The sequence below is a fragment of the Hyperolius riggenbachi genome, chromosome 1 (assembly GCF_040937935.1).
Source record: "Hyperolius riggenbachi isolate aHypRig1 chromosome 1, aHypRig1.pri, whole genome shotgun sequence".
Classification (NCBI taxonomy): Eukaryota; Metazoa; Chordata; class Amphibia; order Anura; family Hyperoliidae; genus Hyperolius; species Hyperolius riggenbachi.
Window position 1 is genome coordinate 347,098,407 of NC_090646.1, and position 25,685 is coordinate 347,124,091.

General features: G+C 44.8%; 1 protein-coding gene and 1 long non-coding RNA gene across 3 annotated transcripts in view; one reads left to right on the forward strand and one right to left on the reverse strand.

The window, feature by feature from the left end:
- CIMAP1D (CIMAP1 family member D) overlaps window positions 1-12,108 on the forward strand; it is a 29,700-nt gene extending 17,592 nt beyond the window's left edge. For both annotated transcript variants that reach the window (XM_068271244.1, XM_068271245.1), the window contains exon 5: window positions 11,519-12,108. In XM_068271244.1, coding sequence (XP_068127345.1) covers window positions 11,519-12,012 — 494 coding nt within the window. In that variant the 3' untranslated portion in view covers window positions 12,013-12,108. The remainder of the gene's footprint in view (window positions 1-11,518) is intronic.
- Window positions 12,109-15,968: 3,860 nt separating this feature from the next.
- The window catches only part of LOC137550033 (uncharacterized), a 50,166-nt gene continuing 40,449 nt past the window's right edge, over window positions 15,969-25,685 (reverse strand). The window contains exon 3 of the long non-coding RNA XR_011026879.1: window positions 15,969-16,235. This is a non-coding gene — a long non-coding RNA (uncharacterized lncRNA). The remainder of the gene's footprint in view (window positions 16,236-25,685) is intronic.

Below are 25,685 nucleotides of genomic sequence, written 5' to 3' on the forward strand. Positions count from 1 at the left end.
GATTGTGAAATACTCAGACCGGCCCATCTGGCACCAACAACCATGCCACGCTCAGAATTGCTTAAAGAGTAACTGTTAGCCCCCAAATTGAAATTTAAAACACTATTGCAATAATTTATTTATTATATAAGTGAGCCAAAAAGCCAATGTACAAGTTAAAAATCAATCTAATTTTGTTACTATCTAACCTTTTCCCCCAGCTCCGGACGCAAGCCGCATATCAGATACTGTAGCATGCAGAGCATGCCTATGTCTGGCCGACCCCCCTCTCCCCCCCAGGACCAGGTGCCAATATATTCTCCCCACCGCAGCTGACCGCTCTGACACGGAGAGAGTGGCAGCACTTCCAGAGCAGCACCGCAGAGCAGCCAGCGCCGTGCATCTCTCTCACATGTGATTCTCTCACATGTGACTCGGCGGCGGCTGCTCTGCGGTGCTGCTCTGGAAGTGCTGCCGCTCTCTCCGTGTCAGAGCGGTCAGCTGCGGTGGGGAGAATATATTGGCACCTGGTCCTGGGGGGGAGAGGGGGGTCGGCCAGACATAGGCATGCTCTGCATGCTACAGTATCTGATATGCGGCTTGCGTCCGGAGCTGGGGGAAAACGTTAGATAGTAACAAAATTAGATTGATTTTTAACTTGTACATTGGCTTTTTGGCTCACTTATATAATAAATAAAACATTGCAATAGTGTTTTAAATTTCAATTTGGGGGCTAACAGTTACTCTTTAACCACTTGCCGACCGCGCACTCATAACGCGCGTTGGCAAAGTGGTAGCTGCAGGACTAGCGACGCACATCTGCGTCGCCGGCTGCAGGCTAATTAATCAGGAAACAGCCGCTCGCGCGAGCGGCTGCTTCCTGTCAATTCACGGCGGGGGCTCCGTGAATAGCCTGCGGGCCGCCGATTGCGGCTCGCAGGCTAAATGTAAACACAAGCGGAAATAATCCGCTTTGTTTATATTTTTACAACGCTGCTAACAGTAGCAGCGTTGTATTAGATCAGCGATCCCCGGCCAATCAGCGGCCGGGGATCGCTGTCACATGACAGGCAGGAGCGTATTAGAGGCTGCACAGGACAGATCCATTCCTGTGCAGCCTCCGATCTCCGGGGCAGGGAGGGAGAAGAGGGGGAATGCTGCGGTGGAGGGGGCTTTGAGGTTGCCCCCCCCCCCGCCACCCACACGCATGCAGGAGCCCAGCACCCTAGTGGGGAAAAAAGGGGGGCAATCTGGTTGCTCTGCCTGTTGTTTGATCTGTGCTGGGGGCTGTAGAGCCCACCCAGCACAGATATTCCTACGGTAAATCAGCGCTGGTCCTTAAGGGGGGGGGGGGGGTAAAAGCTGGGTCCTCAAGTGGTTAAATCACCTTTCTTTCCCATTCTGACATTCAGTTTGGAGTTCAGGAGATTGTCTTGACCAGGACCACATCCCAAAATGCATTAAAGCAACTGCCATGTGATTGGTTGATTAGATAATTGCATTAATGAGAAATTGAACAGGTGTTCCTAATAATCCTTTAGGTGAGTGTATTTCCTTTTAACCACTTCACCCGAAAGGCGTTTTTACCCTAATGGACAAGAGTGAGTTTCACCTTTCAGTGTTCATCCCTTTCATTTGCCAATAGCTTAATCACTACTAATCACAATGTAATGATCTATATCTTGTTTTTTTCACCACCAATTGGGCTATTTGGGGTTGAAATTTGTTTTCAGTAATTACTTTATTTTCTATGCATTTAAAAGGGAAAAACAAGGAAAAAATGAAAAAATACACTATTTCTCCAATTTCATCCCCTATAGTTTTAATAGAAACACTGCTACTGTACATAAAACCCACACATTTTATCTGCCTATTTGTTCTGGTTATCACAACATTTTAGTTATGTCCCTAGTACAAAGTATGGTGACAATATAGTATTTGGAAATAAAGGTGTATTTTTTCTTTGGTGTTTTTTTCCCCCCTACTATTTTCACGTGTACATGCACAGGGATGCACGTGCAGGCACGGGAGCGCGCATGTGCACACGCGCATGTGCACACGCACAGCGGCAGCAGCACTGTCTGACTTATAAAAACATCCTGGAGCCATTACGAGGCTCTAGCAGGACTCTAATGACAAGTCAGCTTGTCATTAAGTGGTTAAGCAATGCCAGTTACCTGGCTTTCATGCTGATCCTCTGCCTCTAATACTTTTAGCCACTGCTCCTGAACAAGCATGCGGCAGATCAGGTGTTTCTGACATTATTGTCAGATCTGACAAGATTAGCTGTATGCTTGTTTATGGAGTGATTCAGACACTTCTGCAGAGACATAGATGAGCAGGGCTGCCAGTCAACTCATATAGTTTAATAGGAAATTAATAGCAGCCACCATATTCTTCTCACTTCAGTTGTCCTTTAAGGGAGTTCTTTTGCATCCTAAAAATCAAACAAGCTGACACTTACTTGGGGCTTCTATCGGCCCCCTGCAGCAGTAACGTCCAACGCCGTCCTATTCAGATGCTCCGTTCCCCGCCTCCAGTACCGGTGTAATCACGCCAGTGATTATACTGCGGCTGTGCGCCCATGGCCACTCACGTGCTCGCTCCCGCGCACATCATTAGGAGCTTATTTCGCAGGCGCAGTACAAGAAAATTTCGAACTGCGCCTGTGCAGAAAGCTCCCGATGATGCGAACGGGAGTAAGAATTATTCGTCTGTTTAGATGAATATTAAACCAGGACCGGCGTCAGGGAACGGAGTATCGTAGGAGAACGGGGCGTAACATTACAGCTGCAGGTGACCGATAGAAGCCCCAGGTAAGTGTCAGCTTGTCTGATTTTTCAAGCACTGCAGTCAAGGAAAACTGTGTGTGTGTGCGGTGTGTGTGTGTGTGTCTACATCAGGGCTTTTCATCCTTTTCACTAATTCTACCACTTTTATCACCTAAAAAGTACAACCAGTATGCCTGCACAGTAGATTGGATGCAATCGGGCTTGTCTGTTTCTGCTGGAGCCTAAACAGAGAGCAGCTACTGCGCATGCACACACACCGACAAGGAGAACTTTGGGGCTCCCAGCGCTGGATCCCCTCTACTGAGGAGGAAGGGGGAAACCTCTTTAGGATACAAAGGCCTCCCCTTTCCTAAGGTAAGTACCCCCCGGGGCACTTTTTTCTTACAGGTACACTTTAAGAAAATAGGGCATAATATGGGAGGGGAAAAGTAGGAGGCATTGGTGGGGAAAAAGATAACTACCCGACAGATTGTCAGCATTGGCAATCTGTAGGTAGATTGCCAATATAGGTAGCCCTGCAAGTTCCTCTCTCCCTGCCCCCTCGCCCACAACATATGAACTGGCTGCCAGGAGACTTGGGCACAGGATACAGCTGGTATGGCTATTGCTGGAAGCCAAATTACAGTGTATTTCCCATAACAGCGCTACACCCCCCCCCCAAAACCCCTCCCCCGGCCCACTTAATTATACATAGCCTGGCTCCACCACCAGAGAGCTGAGAGCTAAGCAGTGACTCACCACAAAGTTTGGCTCCCCCCTTTGCTCACTCCTTGCTGTACTACCCTGCGATATAGTTCACACCTCAGATCATTGGTAAGCCAGCCGCAGTGAAGAGACAGCCAGGCAAACAGTGCATGGTGACGGCGCGTATACTTCAAATACAGGAAGTGAGCAGTGATGTCACTTTCTGTATCTGCGCCATCACTGTGCACTGTGCGCCTGGCTGTCTCTTCCCCACTGATCTGAGGTCTCAAGTATGCTGCAGAGCAGCACAGCAAGGAACGAGGGAGGAGGAGTCAAACTTTATGGAGGCAGGACAGGACCATGAAAAGTGGCAGGCAAACCTGGTGTGTACCACCTGGCCAACAACAAAGTACCACCAGTGGTACGCGTACCACAGGTTGAAAAGCCTTGGCTTAGTGAATCAACCTCCACTGATTTGTCTGTGAGCCAGATGCAGCCATCAAAAGAGCCACATCTGGCTCCCGAGCCATAGGTTCCCTACCACTGCTCTAAAGTATTTAGTATTTCCCCTCCAGTCCCTAGTTATCCCTATTCTTAAATCAAACCTGTGACGTAAAAAGTTATTTGTCACTGCAGGGAAGCACTTGGAGGAGCAGGCAGTGGGGATTCTGCAGACAATGCTTCCACCAGCTTCTGCTCTGCAGTGCCCACGTATAGGAATTAAATAGGTGGCATGAAGCGGTGCTTCTTACCTGCAGTTATGAACAATAACGCGTTGTAGGGGAAAGCGGAGTGAGGGGGAAGATACAGGGTGGGTAGAGATACTGGACCAGCTGCCAGTGGTGAGAGAGGAGGGGCAGGGGAATGAGCCAGAGCTGCTAGACTCTATTCATTTCTCACATTGGCTGCAGTAGCACAGTCACTTTGCATTCTGACCGGCCAGAACCCGAAGTGGCCAGACTTCAGGTTCTGGCACAATATATACCGTATATATATATATATATATATATATATATATATATATATATACACATATACAGTATATATATATATATATATATGTGTATATATATATATATATATATATATATATATATATTTATAGACATATCTATATATTTATATACATGTATACCGTCAGGCCCGTATCTTGGGCCGTGCGGGGCGTGCCGCCGCCCGGGGCGCTGTTGGGAGGGGGGCGGTGTAATGGAGGGGGGAGCCGGCCCAGCGGGGAGGGCAACCCGGCCTCTCCCTCTCTCTCCTCTCCCGGGCCGCCCTCCGTGCTACCCCCTCCAGACTGCAGAGTAATGCGCAGGGAGCGCTGTATACAACATACCTCCCTGCGTTCCAAGGGCTGCTCTCTCGCCGCCGGTCTCTTCCTCTCTGTCGCCTATACGATGATACACACGCTGCTTCCGGCTAAACAGGAAGCAGCGTGTGTATCATCGTATAGGCAGAGAGGAAGAGACCGGCGGCGAGAGAGCAGCCCTTGGAACGCAGGGAGGTATGTTGTATACAGCGCTCCCTGCGCATTACTCTGCAGTCTGGAGGGGGTAGCACGGAGGGCGGCCCGGGAGAGGAGAGAGAGGGAGAGGCCGGGTTGCCCTCCCCGCTGGGCCGGCTCCCCCCTCCATTACACAGAGCAGAAGCTGGTGGAAGCATTGTCTGCAGAATCCCCACTGCCTGCTCCTCCAAGTGCTTCCCTGCAGTGACAAATAACTTTTTACGTCACAGGTTTGATTTAAGAATAGGGATAACTAGGGACTGGAGGGGAAATACTAAATACTTTAGAGCAGTGGTAGGGAACCTATGGCTCGGGAGCCAGATGTGGCTCTTTTGATGGCTGCATCTGGCTCACAGACAAATCAGTGGAGGTTGATTCACTAAGCCAAGGCTTTTCAACCTGTGGTACGCGTACCACTGGTGGTACTTTGTTGTTGGCCAGGTGGTACACACCAGGTTTGCCTGCCACTTTTCATGGTCCTGTCCTGCCTCCATAAAGTTTGACTCCTCCTCCCTCGTTCCTTGCTGTGCTGCTCTGCAGCATACTTGAGACCTCAGATCAGTGGGGAAGAGACAGCCAGGCGCACAGTGCACAATGAGCCAGAGCTGCTAGACTCTATTCATTTCTCACATTGGCTGCAGTAGCACAGTCACTTTGCATTCTGACCGGCCAGAACCCGAAGTGGCCAGACTTCAGGTTCTGGCACAATATATACCGTATATATATATATATATATATATATATATATATATATATATATACACATATACAGTATATATATATATATATATATGTGTATATATATATATATATATATATATATATATATATATTTATAGACATATCTATATATTTATATACATGTATACCGTCAGGCCCGTATCTTGGGCCGTGCGGGGCGTGCCGCCGCCCGGGGCGCTGTTGGGAGGGGGGCGGTGTAATGGAGGGGGGAGCCGGCCCAGCGGGGAGGGCAACCCGGCCTCTCCCTCTCTCTCCTCTCCCGGGCCGCCCTCCGTGCTACCCCCTCCAGACTGCAGAGTAATGCGCAGGGAGCGCTGTATACAACATACCTCCCTGCGTTCCAAGGGCTGCTCTCTCGCCGCCGGTCTCTTCCTCTCTGTCGCCTATACGATGATACACACGCTGCTTCCGGCTAAACAGGAAGCAGCGTGTGTATCATCGTATAGGCAGAGAGGAAGAGACCGGTGGCGAGAGAGCAGCGCTTGGAACGCAGGGAGGTATGTTGTATACAGCGCTCCCTGCGCATTACTCTGCAGTCTGGAGGGGGGAGCACGGAGGGCGGCCCGGGAGAGGAGAGAGAGGGAGAGGTCGGGCTGCCCTCCCCGCGGGGCCGGCTCCCCCCTCCATTATAGGGGGGCAGCTACCTATCTAACCTATACTGGGGGGCACCTACCTAATCTAACCTACGCTGGGGGGCACCTACCTAATCTAACCTATACTGGGGGGCAGCTACCTATCTAACCTATACTGAGGGGCACCTACCTAATCTAACCTACGCTGGGGGGCACCTACCTAATCTAACCTACACTGGGGGGCAGCTACCTACTCTAACCTACACTGGGGGGCAGCTACCTATCTAACCTACACTGGGGGGCAGCTACCTATCTAACCTATACTGGGGGGGGCACCTACCTAATCTAACCTATACTGGGGGGCACCTACCTAATCTAACCTACACTGGGGGGCAGCTACCTAATCTAACCTATACTGGGGGGCACCTACCTAATCTAACATACACTGGGGGGCAGCTACCTATCTAACCTACACTGGGGGGCAGCTACCTAATCTAACCTATACTGGGGGGCACCTACCTAATCTAACATACACTGGGGGGGCAGCTACCTATCTAATCTATACTGGGGGGCAGCTACCTAATCTAACCTACGCTGGGGGGCAGCTACCTATCTAACCTATACTGGGGGGCACCTACCTAATCTAACCTACACTGTAGGGCAGCTACCTATCTAACCTATACTGGGGGGCAGCTACCTATCTAACCTATACTGGAGGGCAGCTACCTAATCTAACCTATGCTGGGGGGCAGCTACCTATCTAACCTACACTGTGGGGCACCTACCTAATCTAACCTACACTGGGGGGCAGCTACCTATCTAACCTACACTGAGGGGCAGCTACCTATCTAACCTACACTGGGGGGGCAGCTACCTAATCTAACCTACACTGTGGGCACTTATCTAACCTGTATTGGGGGCACTTACCTAGCTAGCCTATACAGGTGGCAACTATACTGGCTACCTATATTGCAGGCACCTACCTAAATAGCCTATACTGGGGGCACCTACCTATCTAACCTATGCTGGGGGCAACTATTCTGGCTACCTATATTAGAGGTACCCACCTAGCTACCCTTTACTGGGGCACCTACCTATCTAACTTATACCAGGGGCGCCTGCCTATCTAACCTATACTGGGGGCAACTATACTGGCTACCTATACTGGAGGCACCTACCTGGCTAACCCATAGCGGGGGCAACTATACTGGCTCACCTATGCCTGGCTACCTATACTGGGGTACCTATTCTTGGCTACCTATACTGGGGGGACCTATACTAAGTGCAACTAGACCTGGCTAACCTATACTGCGGGCACCCATACCTTGTCCGGGGGGGGCGCAATTTTTACACCCTCGCCCTGGGTGCATTGTAACCTAGAAACTGCACTGTATACCGTCTCTCTCTCTCTCTCTCTCTATATATATATATATATATATATACTGTATACGCAGTATATGTGTATATATATACATATATACGCAAGATATGTATATATATGTGTGTGTGTGTATATCTATCCATATATATATATATATATATATATATATATATATATATATATATATATTCTGACGTAATTTAGTATTGTGCCCACAAGAGGGAGGTATAAGACCAGATTGCTGCTCCAATTACAGTTTTAACTCTTTTTTTTTAGCTGATATCTGATTTTCACATTACATGAAAGGGTTCCGTTATACACTTCATTTTTCGGACTGTAATCAAAATATATTCTGTTCTATCATCTCAATTTAAATGCTAAAGTCACAATAGCATGAACAGTGAAAATAATCAGAGAACATAAGTGATTCTCCAGATGTAGCCCATAGTTAGTAAAATGTGTCACTGCTATTAGGTATCAAAAGTTTGCAACTCTCTCTTGGATCATATGAGAACTTAAAGCACCTCTGAACAGCCCCCAACATGCTGAACCCGAATGCTCATTGTGTGTAATACGGGGTCCTAATACTTACAGGTCCTCCTATTTGGCCCATTGCTCTGCTCTGCCCCCCCATTTGTGGCTCCAGATGGATACAATCGAAGCCAAAGAATTGGTGCATGCTCTGTCCCACTCTCTACTCCCTGTACGGCAATTCTCCTGCCCAGCTATGTACTGCAGACACGGCCAGGAGCATTCTGGGAATGCACACTTTAAAACTTAACCTCGCCTTGACATAAATCACTTCTGAAACTTAACCCAGACCTCCTCTCCTAATGTAGAGTCAGTGTTTCCTAAATGCCCAACTCTAACCTCCTAAACGTAAATGTAATATCTAACCTCCCCATAGCTTATACCATAACGTTCCTAAAATACCGCCTAACCTTAATCACTAACAAACTGATACTGTCTTCTCTCTCTGGTGTTTGGTTTGTGGTCAACCATTGTAGAGCTGCACACTAGCTATCAGTTTTAATAATTGAGTGGGGAGCCTTATTCAGTTACCATATTTACTCCATAAGACGCACTTCCCACGTACGTATTAGTAGTTAGCCGCTGGTCAGTTGGACGCAAGGCGAGCTTAATGACGGCTCACCCTGCTACCGCTGAAATTTCCAGCAGCCTAAAATACTATTCCCTTGGGGGGGACACGTAATTTGCTGGCAACCTAATTACAGCTATAGCCGCGCTGATAGCAGGTGCTCCAAAGCGATCTCTGCCCCTCCCCCCACTTAATAGGCATCCCACGGGGGCCCTAATAAAGCGACAGCAGCACACTTACCTGTCTGGCAGGTACATTCCTTCCTGTCTGTCTCCTTCTATGTTCATCCTCATTGGCTCCTGTTCTTTGTGACCTGGTGGCATGTATGTACTCATGTACATGCTGCCGGGTCACCAGTGAGGACAAAGGTAGACAGGAAGGAGCAGCGACGGGGGGGGGGGGGGGGGGGCAAGCGGGTATCTTGCCCCAGGCGCAGTTTGTTGAATTCTTAAAAAGGCGACAAAACGAATGGCAGTTTAGGCGCCAAAACCTGACCTTTAGGCGCCAAAACCTGACCTTGCCCCAGGCGCAACTTGGTCTTGATCCATCCCTGGGAAGGAGCATGCTGGATGGACAAGTGAGTGCATGCCACTGTTGCTACTCTGCAGGGGTCCCGGGGGTTTCCTGTTTGCTCATAAGAGAGGGGGGGGGGGGGCAAGATGGGGGACACTGGCCCTATATTAGCTTGGTTGGAGGGGAGACAGCTATATATTACCATTGGGCAAAGGAGACAGCTTGAGGGGAGACCTGGCACGTCTCTATATTAGCTTGATAGGAGGGGAGACATCTGGACATCTGGGGGAGGGGGGGGGGAGCCCTGACACCGTCCCTATATTACCATAGGGCAGGGAAGATGGCTTGAAGGGAGACCTGGCTCCTGCTTTGGGATGATTACCCTAGCCCATCTCCTAAGAAGTAATAACACTATTGTGTGATGTGATGCGCTATCCCTGTGCCAAGAATAGGAGGACATCAAGTTTTCATGTGACCACTAACTTGGCACTTACATTTAAATGGGAGAGGAGGATATTTGATATTCATCTTTCCTGAAGGTAGACTTTAAATTGGCATTCTGAAAGCATTACTAATTCTATATCCTTTAGGGAAACTGTCTACAGACTTGCTTTTATGATTTTGCATAAACTAGTTATATCATATATTAAATCATATATTAAACTGTTGTAAAAATAATTGTGTTGATGTAAAATAAACCACAATCCAGTGATAATTGAATAAGAGCCTTATTATCATACAGTTCAGCCTTAAAGAGAATATGTACTCTAAAATTCTTACAATAAAAAAGCATACCATTCTATTCATAATGTTCTCCTGGGCCCCTCTGTGCTGTTTCTGCCACTCCCTGCTGCAATCCTGGCTTGTAATTGCCAGTTTTAGGCAGTGTTTACAAACAAAAAACATGGCTGCTAACCAGCATGTGATAGGCTGAGAGAAGCTCAGTCTATGACTCATACAGAGTCTGGAGGGGGCGTGGAGAGGGTGTGTATAGCTCCTGCCTATAACAAGCAGAGCAGCACATTCCTGCCTGAGTGCCTGAACCCGACAAAGCTGACAAAGGAAAGAAGATTAGATTATATAACAGAGATAATGCAGCCACTGTGCAACTAGGAAAGGCTGAAGTAAGACAGACCACATTAGAACAGGTATAGGAACTTATAGGATAGAACAGTGATGGCTAACCTTGGCACTCCAGCTGTGACAAAACTACAAATCCCATCATGCCTCTGCCTCCCCGAGTTATGCTTAGAGCTGTCAGAGTATTGCAATGCCTCATGGGACTTGTAGTTCCACCACAGCTGGAACGCCAAGGTTAGCCATCACTGGGATAGAAGAAATAAGGCTGTACATTTTGTTACAGAGTCTCTTTAAAAGGCAAAGTGTTCAATAAAAAGTGATATCTAAATTGCGAATTTCACTGTTTGTCCAGATATATACAAGCCTGGCGCCTCCGTGGCCCACAAGCCAGAAGGGCTGGGACAAGTAATATGACCATAGTGATTGATAGCCAATAGCCTCATGTCATGCGGCCAAGGGGTGTGAGCATATTGCTTGCGAGCCACAGAGGCGCCAGGCTGGGTATAGGTCTGGGCAAACAGCAACGACATCATTTTCTGACAACTTTCATATGAACTCATTAGTGACATGTTTATCACATGGGAAATGTATATATGATTGTTTTTAGTTTATTTCGTCATACTCTGTGTGTGTGTGATATACTGGAACCTGATAGCGAAATTTGCACTTTACAAATCACTTGTTTTTGAACACTTTGCCTTTTAAGGCTGAAGCTGTAGGATAATAAGCCTCTTATTCAGTTATCACTGGATTGTGGGCAATCTAATACTGGTTCTGTGATAATATGTAAACACAGAAGGTTATCACTTTCTGTGCTCCCAGGAAACCAGGAAGTAAATGTTGCAGGATCTCTGTTGGAGTTCTATAAAATCTGTAACAAAGCAATGTTTTTCTTTAAAGGTTATTATGCTTTTGTTTATCTTTTAGAGCAGAGAGGAAGTTCTGAGTTTAGGTTCACTTTAAATTCTGCTTCCAGTTCTTTACTGCAGTATACAAAGAGGCATCCTCTCATAGTTTTTCCACTATAACTTCATGAATAATCTTTGATTCCAGTCCATTCAATGCAAATATTTTCTCCTTGTTTGAATTATTTTTTCCATTTTTCTTTCCTTTGCCAACATAGCCATCTAAGGTGACTACTTAATAGTCAATTCTTTCTAATTGCTTTTTTAGGTTCCACAGATAATAAAGAAATGTCCCCTGGTCCTGGGATTTACAGGCCTGAGAAATGTCTTATCCCAACCCATCGCAAGGCTCCTTCTTACTCTATTGGCCCCAGAACAGCCTTCAGAACAGTTGATCAAGTTCCAGCTCCCAACACATATTCTCTGCCTCCGGTCCTGGGCTCCAAAGTTCCAGGAAAAGCTGCAGCTCCAGCTTTCAGTGTGTCTGCACGGATACATCATGGAGGGCATTCTGAAGATTTGGCTTTTACACCAGGTCCAGCTCACTATAATCTGACAGATAGTAACTCTTATCTGAAGAGAGGTCCAGCTTATTCCATGCTTGGGCGACATCAGCTGCCAAAAGCCCAGCTTGTTACTCCAGGCCCTGGAGCTCACAGTCCAGAGAAAGTAGCAGGCAACAAGAGGCGGGCACCTGCATTTTCAATGGGCATTAGGCACTCAGAGTACACTGCTCCTCTCATTATTGAAGTGTCCAACTGACATCTTACCATTTCTTATTACACAACACATGAGACAAGTGACAAATGAAAACTGGCACAGAGCTTACTTCAAAACAGAATGCTGCTGCAACATATAGTAGATCTCCTGCTGAAGTGCATTATTTTTGTTTTGAATAGGATGGCCTTGCCTAGGAGAACTCATGAAGAAGCATGTGATCAGTCTGATCAGCTAATAGATTTGTAAGGCTCTGAACTGCTGGTCATGATCACGTGTTAAACTCAGGAAGTCATCATAGCAAATCAGAACCTTACAAATCTATCAGCTGATCAAACTGATCACATGCTTCTCCATGAGTTCTCCTAAGCTTTGCTATCCCTAGTTTTTAATAGAGTGAGGATGAGGAATGGTTAGACCCTCTGTCCATTTTATATTGCAATTTGGGTTCCCTTTAGGTTGATTTGCCCTCACTTATTGTATTACAGATTGGGCCATCAAGAAAAGGCAATGCGGTGAGACCTCTGCAATGAGGAGATATACAATAATAAAAACACTTTCTTATAAGAGTGCAGTATGTTCCTGCTCATATCTGCATGCAGAGATAGGGGCACGGACCAGAAGAAGTGAAGGAAAATGCCCCAGGTGAATTGCACATAGAACCCTGACAGATGTTCTAACCCTCACCCATTCTGTTAACAGATAAAAAGAGTTACACTTCCAAGTCAGACGAAAGTCCAACTTGGAAGGATGGCTTAACCTGCAATCTACAATAAAATGTGCACTCGTGTGTTTGATGTCCTACTCTTTGGAACTCCCTACCACACTCAGTAAAGACAGCCCCATCCCTGGAGTTATTCAATTCAAGACCGAAAAGCTACCTATTTATCCTGGCATTTCCAGACGTATAGAATTCTTCCTCTGTTCCACGACTTACCAATCAACCAATTATTGGTCTGAGCCATGCTTACTCGCTTTGAGTCCTACGGGAGAAAAGCGCTTTACAAATGTTATTTGTTGTTGTTTTTGTTGTTGGTAATGGCCCATGGTATTGCGCACTGCTAGTGCTGAACATCAGGGCAATGGGAGGGACAGAATCATGTAGAAATTCATACTAGGAAAAAGTTTTCAGTATCCCTCTTTACTTCACTGCAGAGGATGAGGTTAGCTCCATTTACTGACACGTTGTGTAGGACAGTATAATTGCATGGCAAATGCACGAGATTATATTGTAATGGAATGTTAACGTCAGTGCGTGAACAGTGCTGTGCAATGGAATCAGTTGTAATCACACGAGGTAGGCTGTGCGGTTTGGGATAACATGCACAGTTGTGGTGAAGCAAACTTTCTATGTAATGTATGCGTTACATCACACATGTAACACACTATGCGACTTTTCCCCTCCATGCGATTCTGACTTTACAGGATGTGCAGTGCAACGATGTAGAGTAAAACTAGCCTTAGACAACTTCCAAATGCGCCCCAGATGCAGGCTGGCACTCATTGATACTGTGTACCATACTGTTGTAAACTATTTTCATAAGCAATGTGCTCACACATTTTAAATGCCTGGAAAACATTATTAGTAAATATTTCTTACTGTTCAGGGCAGTGCAGTTTTGGCTGTAGTTGGGTGCAAATCAAGTTCTGCTTGTGTAATCAGTACTAGAACATGCTGTCATAATAGCCTCCATTTGTTTGTGTAGCAACAAGCGACGGTACTGAACTGTTAAATATTCATCAAAGCAGCTCAAATTCCTGTTATCTAATTAGGAGAACCAGCCAACTTGGTAAAGTGGACCTGAATTCAGTACTCTTCTCTGCTCTAAAAGATACACAACAGCACAATAATCTTTAAACAAAAAACATTTCTTTGTTACAGCCGATACAAATCCTAAAATAAATCTGCACAGTTTCTACTTCCTGATTCATGGAAGCAGTCATTGTTTACAGCCTGTGCTTTCAAATGGCCTTATCTGCCATCTCTGCCATAGGCAGTCATGTGACATGGGGAGGATCAAATTACAACTTGTGATTAGACACAAATGAGGGAGAATTACACAGTCTAAACTCGTTAAATACATACAGTGTGCATTTCTGTTATGTTTTTCTTCTGTCCTGTACAAGAGTTCAGGTCCACTTTAAGGATTTTATGCCTAGAGTTTCCCTAAAAGAAATATATTGGGCTCAAGACAAGCATAAATAGAGCTTGATGTTATGCAGCAAAATATCCAGCAAGTATATTGTAGGAATATGTTATGTGTAGGCAACACATTTTATAAACAATCTCTTAAAATCAAATTTTATTTATCAGTTTAAAAATTCCTAAAAACATAACTTTTATTTGTTAATCTGTTTAAATCTTTAGATTTTTATTCAGCTAGTTACTATGTGTTATATAAAGTGTTTTGCTAATTGACTGTGCACCAGTCTCCATCATAAGAAAAGTACAACTATCCTTGCTTCTGATGTGTGTCCTCTTAAAAGGAGATTTGCAGCAGCTGTTAGTGAGCTCTCTGACACTGTAGGAAGTAATACTGTATGTTGTTTGTATCCATCTATACCATACCACTCAGAATTTTGAGGGGTATCATTCATAACATATGAGGACATTTTTTCCCCCTGGACAACTGGACAAATGTAAACCTTGCAAGGATTTTACCAAACACCCCACAGTAAGCGCCTGCCTGTTGTTCTCTGTGTATCTCACACAGGTCCATAAACATGTATATTTCCCAACTATAACAATGATATGCTAACTGTAAAAAGAAAATCTGAAAAAAAAAAATCCAACCATACAAGCAGAGAAATAAGGATTTAGAATACTTTCAGGGCCCTTTTCCACTAGCAGTCGCTAGCGTTCACGCTGAACGCTAGCGATTGCGATTCAGCAAATGTACAAAATTTCGCGGAGGTTTCCCGACGTTTGCGATCGCGATTTTGCTATGCTATGCACTGCATAGCAAAATCGCGACAAAAATCGTTCCGCCGCGCGATCGCGATTGAGTAAAAAACGAATTGCGGTAATGGAAATTACCTACCGCGATTCCTATGCTAAAAAGCAAACTGTAGCGATTTTAAAATCATTAGCAGTTTGCGGTTTTGCGATTAAGCAATCACAAACTCTCTAGTGGTAAAGGGCCCTTAGGAACAGTTGTCATGGCTGAAAACAAATATATGATTATGAATATAATACTGGGAGAAAGATCCAAATAAATATAGAAAATGCTTTTATTATCAAATTTCACTGTGGAGTGCTAGAAAAGTTAAATACCATACGCCCAATTAGCCAATTAAAAAGAACCATGTCGTTTTTCAGGGAATTGTTTTAACACCTTGTTGTTTTTAATTGGTGCCTTAGATGTATTTAACTTTTCTAAGCACTTTTTCATTGTTCATAATAAAGACATTTTGTCTCTTTCTGCCAAGTTTATCTTTTTATATAATTTATTTATTTGTCAAATCCACATATTTGCCTCAATTTATGATTTTTTTTAAGGAAGGAAGCATACTTTAAGTAATTACTATTTATTATTTATTGTTATCTACCTAGACAGTGCTTATACCGTATTTCACCATGATAACCTGCTTGAGGGGAAAAATGTCTTTGATATTCTTCTTCTTTTTTTTTTTTTTTACTTTCATGAAGGGAAAACAATTCCCCCCAGAACTATACTGTATATTGTAAACGATTTTTAGCAAAGTTTACTGTATATTGTTAATTAATCAACATTAATCTATTGAAGCCTACATGGACTTTAAAGTGTAACTGTTGGGCATAAAATAAAAAATCCATTCTTTATTTTTATCTGGTAAACAAGTAATAAGGATGCTAACCCGGCAATCCAAAAGTTAAAAATTACTATTATTTTTCTTGTTGATAAATGATCATTCTCCAGACACATAGAATAACATTAGCAGCAGATTTAAAAACTCAAAACGCTCAGAAAAACTCCTTTGGTGTGTTCCAGGCCTGATTGCCAATATTTCTCAATGCACTTGACTGGGAGGGGGATGGTCAATGATGCACAGACTGAGTAAGGGAGAAAATTATGTCAGGTTTGCCTTCAAGATAGACACAGACAAAATAGAAAATCCTAAGCAGGATTTTCTCTTTTTTTTTCCTATAGAAATATCACTAAAATCAAAACGAGGACAGTGCTATACTTATGTTTTTTTTTCCTGGGATAGTATGGTTGACAGCTCCACTTTAAATCAAGTAGATGATCAATATCCGATGTTCCATCACTGCCACTGCTAGGATTGTACTGTAATGAAATACAAAAGTACAAAGCTATAAGAAACATTGCTCGAGTGCTGTTGTGCAAAACGATCAATAGAGAAAGATCAATATAGAATCAGTAATACAATTTTAACCACTTGAGGACTGCAGTGCTAAACCCCCCTAGTGACCAGGCCATTTTTAGTAATGTGTACCACTGCAGCTTTAAGACTAAGCTGCAGATCTGCACATGATTTCCCCCCCCCCCCCTTTTCTCCCCACCAACAGAGCTCTCTGTTGGTGGGGTCTGATCGCTCCCCCATGTTTATTTTTTTTTAAATAAATATTATTGTTGTTGTTTTTATAAAAAAACTTTAATTATCATCCCTCCCTCCCTCCCCACAGCCAGCCAATTATGGCGATCAGCTGTCATAGGCTTCTGCCTATGAGAGCCGATCGCTCTCTTGTCCCGCAGGGGGACAGCCGTGTGACACGGCTGTCCCCAGTGCAGCGCTGTGTGATCGCCGTCTAACAGTCTCCTAGCGGCAATCGCTGCTCGGCGACTGAAGAGGGGGCGGAGCTCCGCCCCCCAAGCAGGAGATGCGCGCGCAACCTGCGCACGATCTCCTGCAAAACAGAGCCCCAGGACTTTACGCCGATTGGCATTAGGCGGTCCTGGGGCTGCCGCCGTGGCCACGCCCAAGGTTAATATCACTCAGATCTACCATAGTTTTAACAGATTTTCATTAGATTCTGCAATATGTTTTCTAACATAATCTAACTTTTAATTTAACCTGGCTCACAGTGATCGTGATCACAGGGACAGGAGCCAATAAAATCGGCTCCTGACTGTTATAGTGATGGCAGGGCGAGTCAGCTGTCTCGACGGGAGAGCGTACTGTGGCATGCTAATTGAAATCTATGCCCTGGCAGAGATAACAGGTCCCAAACTGGGCGTAGATTTCAATTAGCGTAATGAATACGCTTTTGGACATGCACAGTTTGCATCAGAAGAGACTCCAGACAAAGCTGTCAGTGGTGATGAGTAAGTAGAATTTGCTTCTGTAAAGGCAGCAACACGTTACCAATGTTGAGCTTGTGGAAGCCGTTTGTATAAACCAGGGGTGCCCAAATGTTTTAGGGCACCCCTGGTTAGGCCCCTTTTACACTTAATCAGTTGCTCTCAGTTATAACTGAAAGAAAACTAATTTTCAAAGTAATGCACATGGTTTCCTATGGCACCTTTCACACTTAACGCGTTTTAAATGAAATCTTCTTCCCAATGCACTGCTATGGAAAAAACGTGCACTAACGCGTACTAACGCATACTAATGCACACTAACGCATACCAACTGATTAAGTTTAAAAGGGCCTTTAGGGTCATATTGCCATTCTTGAGAGTGCTAGGGGGACAAAGTAGCAAAATTAAAAAAAAAAATTGCTGATTGCCATGTAGCATAGTCCCATAGCATAGAGATAGCATGTCCCTTTCAGTATGCAAACATAGTGCTACTGGCACAGTGGCAGCTGCGAATTAGAGGCTGTTACTGCTTCTGGCATAAGTGGCGGCTGCTAATCAGTGGCTGCTACTGCTACAGTGATGGCTGTTAACCTACAGGTAAGTACAGGGGGAGGCTGAGTGGTGATACAAGGTGGCCCCTGCATGTGGTACTGCAGCTACAGCCTGCAGGCCACTTGGAATTAACAACTGTAGAGAGCTTCGGGGGCAACCAGAAAAGGCTTGGTGGGCTGCATTTGGCCCCCGGGTGGACTTTGGACATGCCTTGTATAAACCAACTCATCTTCCACAGCCAGGAGGGAGAGCAGTTCTTATTAGAGAGAGTTAATGGATTTAGCTCCCCTAGGATGGAATTTAACTGGCCACAAGCCCATTGGCAAGATGAGAACCCCATTTCAATAGATTCATAAATAATGAGAAAGTAAAATGCACTTTAATACAGTTTGGTTTTTTAAATGTACGTGACAGTGAGATTTTAACCACTATAAGACCGCTCCACGCTAACTGCCGTGGACGCGGCGGCAGCCCCAGGCGTAAGGTCCTGTGGGCGTGATTTGCAGGATGTCGTCAGACTGATAAGACTGATTTTGACTGATCTGTTCAGCGGATACACTGGCCATACACTGCACACAGATTTTGAATCGATTTCAGCATAAAATCGATTCACAATCTGTAGACCTGCCTGCTTTCCCCTGCCAGCAGCAATACTTTACCTGTTCCGCCGGTGCGAGTCCCCAGGTTTCTGCAGTCCCTTTCTCCAGCTGGCCTTCTTCATCTTCACTTCCTGTCTCGTCCTGTGGCAAGGGGAAGTTCAAACAGTAGAGCGCCCTCTACTGTTTGAACTTCCGCTGGTTACAGGACAGGACAGGAAGGACAGGTCGTTGAAAAATTGAACATCGCTAATGACAAGCTCCCGACCCACTGGCGATCAAGCAAAATTTTCCACCTGGACAGATCGACGGAATTGATTGATTTCGGATTGGAAATAGAGATGGCCCAGCCTTGGAGAACTCATGTAGAAGCACATGATCAGTTTGATCAGCTGATAGATTTGTAAGCCTTTGATTTGCTGTGATGACTTCCTGCTTTAACACATGATCATGACCAGCAAATCAGAGCCTTACAAATCTATCAGCTGATCAAACTGATCATGTGCTTCTCCACGAGTTCTCCAAGGCTGGGCCATCCCTAATCGGAAATCGGTCAATCAGTCCGCGTTTGCGTAATCGATTTCACAGCAGATTTGATCACAGTGATTAAAATCTGCTGTCTATCGGCAGGAAATCAAATGAATGTATTGGCACCTTTAGGATGTGGCCAGGAAGAACCCCGCTATGCACCCCCCTGCGCTCCCCCCCCCATGCTCGTTACCACTGAAGATCGCTAGACAGAAGATCAATGAATGGGAATGCAGTTCCCATTCATTGGTCTAAGTCCTTGTGTGAATGAACACCGCCATCAATGAGATGGCGCCCTCATTCACAAAAGCCGATACTTACACGTCCATGCATTGCTTCCTGTTTGCGTAGTAATACTACGCATAAGGAAGTTATGCGCAAGGATATCTTGTGGCCAAATAGTAAAATTACATCTACAAACATTTTACTAACAGACTTATTTTCATTTAAAGTTAACCCCTCACCTCCCACACTCCTCAATAGTTGCCCCCCCCCAAAAAAAAAAAACCAACAAAAAATATACAATTAAAAAAAAAACATAAATAGTTACTTTAGGGAGTAGGGACTGAACTTTTTTTAATATGTATGACAAGAGGGTATATTACTGTTACTTTTTAAATCATGAGTTTGTAATAAGTGATGGACACAAAACTGAAAAAAATGTACCTCTATTTCCAAATAAAATATTGGCGCCATACATTGTACTAGGGAACATTTTTAAACGTTGCAATAACGGGGCAAATGGGCAAATAAAATACATTGATTTTAATTATGGTAGCATGTATTATTTTAAAACTATGATGGCCGAAAACTGAGAATTTTTTCAATTTTTGTCTTATTTTTCCTGTTAAAATGCAGTTAGGATAAAATAATTCTTAGCAAAAAGTACCCCCAAAGAAAGCCTTATTAGTGCAAAAAAAAAAAAAAAAAAAAAAAAGATATAGATTGTTTGATTGTGATAAGTAGTAAGTTAAGGGCGAATGAATGGAAGAAGGGCTGACAGGTGAAAATTGCTCTAGTTTTTTAAGGGGAAAACCCTTGGAGGTGAAGTGGTTAAAGGTAGCTCTATTGTTCTCTCAGTTGAAATACAAATAATCTGCTTCTTCTGTTATCTCCAGACTAAATTAGTTGAGTCAACCACCTGACTAGACAGAGTTGAAAACTTTTTATACTTGCTAACCTTTAAAAAATGTAAAGGTGGGTACTCACCTTGCAATTTACCGTACTTGGGCACGGGGGACTAGACTGACGTGGGAAGCCTCCATAGGATCCAGAGCCTTCCCTCTTCTTAGGTAAGTATCCTCAGGTACACTTTAAACACAAAATAATGCCTACTGGGTCTCATTTTAATGAATGTGCAGTAAAAAATATTTCCCTGGCAACTCCATGGTAGCATAACATATGGGCAGTTCTCCGCCTCCAACTGCCAGATAGGACCACCCTTAGTATAAGTTTGACTCCACCCAATATTCAGCATTCCTTTTTTTGTCCTCGCCGCCGATGGGACCTGCATCTTTTTCTCTCTGAGCGTTTGGCTCATTATTTTTTTTTCTTGTATAATTTTTGATGTACCTTACCTCCGCTCTTTTGCGGGCCCAGATAGGTTGCCTCGCCTATCTGATGTCCTGTGTCCTTGGTTCCTAAATGGGCCGATAGGAGCAGATGTATGCTGGATGGTCTCCAGCCTGGCCAGCACAATCCATCTAAACGATGGTATTGGCGCACCCATGTCCGCTCTGCCTGTGCCTCTTTTCGCTGCTAACAGTGGTTTTCCCCGCAGAACGGTGCCTCCGCGTGTCACTTCCGGTTTGGCGGCCGTGTTCCTGGTGGCAAGGGGGTTTAACCGGAAGTACGGCGGCGGCCATTTTGGATGTGGGCAGGTATGGCCGCGCAGACGATTTAAACAGCGCCAGATGTCAGCTCGGCGTCTATGTCCTGTGCGGCGTCCTGAGCGTCTTGCGGACAGTGGATGGTGTGACTGGGAGCATTCTTTTGCCCAAAAAAAGGTGTTTTTTTTGTACGCAGCTCTTACCTTCCCATTTGCTCAAATCTGTGATACAGGCTCTCAGTGTCTCCCCTTGCTCTGCTAATCCAGACATTGTTTGCTTGTTTCAGCTGCTCTGTCAAAATCATGGGGAAGGCATCCACAAAAGACCGAAGTAAACATAGGTAAGGAGGGTAAGTGTATTTAAAGAGGCATACTCTCTAGACTGAGGGTAGTTCTACATTACGTTTATTTGTGTTTCTTTAGGCATTCCAAAGACAAGTCATCGCGTGATCATTGCTATAACAGGCCGTCAGCCTCTACATCCTACAGAAGATCTCGATCTAAAGAAAGATCTACGGCTGCCCGGTCTAAAAGCTCTGAGTCCGATCTGATCAGGAAAAGAAGGAATGTGAGAAGAATTTCTTCTACTTCTCCTGAAGTGGACAAGGCTACAACTTCTCCACCTAGGAAGTGCTCCAAGAAGACTGACAGGCCATCGGAGGATCAGTGCTGGCTATGTGGGTCACCAATGCTACAGAATAAGTTAGTCTGTGGCTCGTGCTTTGGAGAGATTTCTGGAGAAAAACAGGATTTATCTTCAGTCATTAAACAGACTGACCGTGACGCCATGGCTGAAGTGCGAAAGGATTTCATTCCTGAAAGACGTTCTACTGCAAAGTCAAGTCGGGATGAGATAAGTGGAGATTCGGATTGGAGTTCATCCTCGTCGGAGGATTGGGAATCGACAATAGATTTCTCATCTGTTCCTAACTTTGTAGCTCAAGTGAAAGAGTCTATAGGTTGGAAAGACCCTAGTCCAAGTAAGCAAGGAAGAAAGAAAACATACTTTAAACAGCTGGAAAAGTCACAGGAATCTTTCCCTCATATGGAAGAGGTTAGAGGCATCTTTTATCATGAATGGAATAAAACAGTCAAGAAGCCCCCGATTAGAAATAGACTTAAGAAAATGTACCCCCTTTCTGACAAGGACGGTTCTTTGGTTGAGAGCTATCCAGTAGTGGACGCTTCTGTGGCTAGGCTAGCCAAAAATATCACCTTACCCTCAGAAGATGCTACGTCATTTAAAGATCCACTTAATAGACAGATTGACCAAGACCTCAAGAGATCGTATATGTCGGCTGGAGATGTGGCCAGACCCGCAGTAGCCTTAACCTCTATATCCAAAGCGATGAAGGTTTGGTCTAATTCTCTAATAGAAGCTATAGAAAGTGGAGCGGATAAAGAAACTCTAATCGCTTGGATTAACGATATGAAGTTCACTTCGGATTTTGTGGGAGAAGCATCCCTGGATGTGATAAGGAATTCAAGTAGATCAATGCTATTTTCAATTATGGCCAAGAGAGCTTTGTGGCTTAAGCCATGGATAGCGGATCCTTCATCAAAGGCGACATGGACAAGAATTCCCTATGATGGAAGGAATCTCTTTGGCCCTAAGATGGACTCAGCAATATCGCGTGTTACCGGGGGCAAATCGGGACTACTTCCCCAAGACAGAAAGTTTAGAGCCAGAAGATGGGGTCAACAAAGGCAGCAAACGTCACAAAGGTTTAGGGATTCTAAGTCTTACAAACCCATTAGAAAGTTTGAGAGTAATTGGAGACCTTCTCAACTGTCCTTTTTCAGATCAGCAAAGAATAAGTCAGCGACCACCACAGGGGGCGCTGGGAAGTCTTTTTGATATAAGGCCCGCCCAGGTAGAGATAGTGGGAGCAAGGCTGATACAGTACTTTCCTGTCTGGGCGGAAAACATATCGGAACCGTGGATCAGAAATGTGGTGTCACACCTGGTCTTTCATCAAAAAGCCAATAATGCCTCGTGTAAGGGAGACAACAATTCCAAAATCTCCTCAGAAAAATAAGATATTGATGGACTATGTAAGTTCTCTGATATCGCAGAGGGCGGTGATTCCAGTACCGCACAACGAAAGGTATCTCGGCTACTATTCACCAGTCTTCCTGGTGAGGAAAAAGTCAGGAGAATGGAGGCCAGTATTAGACTTAAAGTCCTTAAACGCATTCATCAAAATTCCAAGATTCAAAATGGAGTCCTTTCAGACGGTCATAAAGACAGTGAGAGCTGGAGATTGGATGGCCTCCCTCGACTTAAAGGATGCCTATTTTCACATCCCGATAGCTCCTTCACATCAAAAATACTTACGCTTTATCGTGGGAGGCATCCACCTTCAGTTTTGCTGTCTGCCTTTCGGTCTGTCAACCTCTCCAAGGACGTTTACCAAAATACTTCTGGCAGTAGTGGCCATTCTCAGGCTGCGGGGAATACGGTTACTGCACTACCTAGACGACATCCTTATACTGGCTAGATCAAGGGAGACGTTAATCATTCATCGAGATGTTCTGATTCACACCTTCAGGGAGTTCGGGTGGCTACTCAACCTGAAAAAAGCCAGCTAGAGCCTACCCAAAATCTCGTTTTTCTGCGGGATCTTTTTTCAACAGATCAAGATATTGTGTCGCTACCCCAGGACAAAATCGATTCATTGATTCGGAAAGTAGGCCTCATTCGAAGCAACTCAGTCATCTCTGCAAGAAAGTGTATGAGGATGTTGGGATTAATGTCATCCACGATCCCGCTAGTCAGATGGGCACATTGGAATCTTCGGAAGTTTCAAATGAATTTCTTACGTCAGTGGAAGAATCGGAGTCTGAACGATCCAATCCTGATTCCACACGAGATATGGAGAAGTCTGCAATGGTGGAAATCTCGAAAAAATCTCAACAACAGCTATTCCATCACGCCTCCTCTATGTAAAGTAGTAACATCAGACGCAAGTGCCCTAGGTTGGGGAGCAACATACAGGAGCTGGGCGGTGCAGGGGACTTGGCCATCTCCAAATACCCAGTTAGTTTCCAATGTCATCGAGCTCAGAGCTGCTCACCAAGCTTTAAAAGCTTTTCTACCGCTTCTGAGGGGATGCTCGGTGCTTTTCAGACTCGACAACAAGGCTGCAGTTTCCTATATCAAGAGGAAGGGGGGAACGCACAGCAGTTCATTACTGAGGGAAGTCACCCCTATCTTGACCCTAGCTCAGGAAAATCTGATGGACATTACAACAATATACCTCCCAGGCTCGGAGAATATTCAAGCAGACATCTTGTCGAGAAGCTCCCTAACCAACAACGAGTGGTCCCTGAGTCCTCAGGTGTTTCTGTCTATAGTGAAAAAATGGGCTGTTCCTCAGGTGGATCTATTCGCGAGTCAGAACAACAACAAGGTACCGACCTTCTTTTCTCGCTTTCCGATGAATGGAGCTGCAGGAGTGGATGCTCTAACACAGAATTGGACTTTCAAGAAAGGTTACGCCTTTCCCCCTTTTCCGTTAATTCTGAGATTTTTACAGAAGGTTTTTACTATCCAAAGTGGTGATTCTAGCAATACTCCCAGACTGGCCGAGAAGGCCTTGGTACACACTACTCAAGAGCTTACTGGTAGACCGTCCATTTCGCCTACCGTTAATCCCGGATCTTCTGTCTCAGAACGGATTCCTACATCCGAATCTCAGCAGGCTAAAACTGACGGCATGGAGGTTGAGAAACACAGACTGTTGACTCAGGGCTGTCCTCAAAGTGTTGTTCAAACTCTCTTGGCAGCAAGAAAGCCGACTACAAATGCCGTTTATAATAGTGTTTGGTATAAATTTGTTTCCTTTGCTCAAAATGTGTCCTTTGACCCGTTAAATCCGGACGTTGCTCATGTACTGCTCTTTCTTCAGAAGGGGTTGGAAGTAGGCCTGGCCTATAATACATTAAGATCTCAAATGTTGGCAATCTCGGCAGTTCTGGGCTTTCCATGGTCGACTAACATCCTGGTTAAGCAATTCTTCAGAGCAGCCTTGAAACTTCGACCATCGAGGAAGCCAAGATTTCCACAATGGGATCTCCCTTTAGTGCTGGAGTATCTGACGGGGTCCCCTTTCATACCAATAGAAAAATGCTCTCTATTTAATTTAACTTTGAAGACAGTCTTTATAATAGCCATCACTTCTGGGAGGCGAGTGTCGGAGATACAAGCGCTAAGCTGCAAAGAGCCGTTCATATCCTTCTTTGGAGATTGGGTCGTCTTAAACCCAGTGGAGGCTTTTGTGCCCAAAGTATCGTCTTATTTTCATTTTAATCAGGAATGGACATTGCCTGTCTTTATGGATCCTCTAGATTCTTCTAAAGTTCACCCCTTGGATCCGGTTTCAACAATAAAAGAGTACTTGAAGGCCACTGAGTCATTCAGGACGACGGACAGGCTATTCGTACTACCTTGGGGTCTGAACAAGGGTAAGGCAGCTACAGTAAGAACGATCTCAAAGTGGATTGTGATGATCATTCGGAGGTCATACAAAGCAAGTAACCTGTCTCCTCCTCAAGTATTATCTGCACATTCAACAAGAGGCATGTCAGCCTCTTGGGCGTCAATAGGAAAAGTTTCAGTTGAAACTATATGTAGAGCAGCTAACTGGGCATCGAGTCACACCTTCATTAGGCACTATGAAATAGAGCCGGCGACTCTGTCCACTTCAGCGTTTGGGAAAGAAGTCCTTTCATTAGCTGTTAATCATTCGTGTTGATTTATATTTTTGTTTGACTGATATGATTAAATATTCTCTTTTGGTTCAGCATACCCTCCCTTGTTGTCCTGAATTTTCTTCTCTAGTTATTAGCCCATATGTTATGCTACCATGGAGTTGCCAGGGAGAATGGAAAATTGAATACTTACTGTATTTTTCGGACTATAAGACGCTCCGGACTATAAGACGCACCTAGGTTTAGGGGGCAAAAACC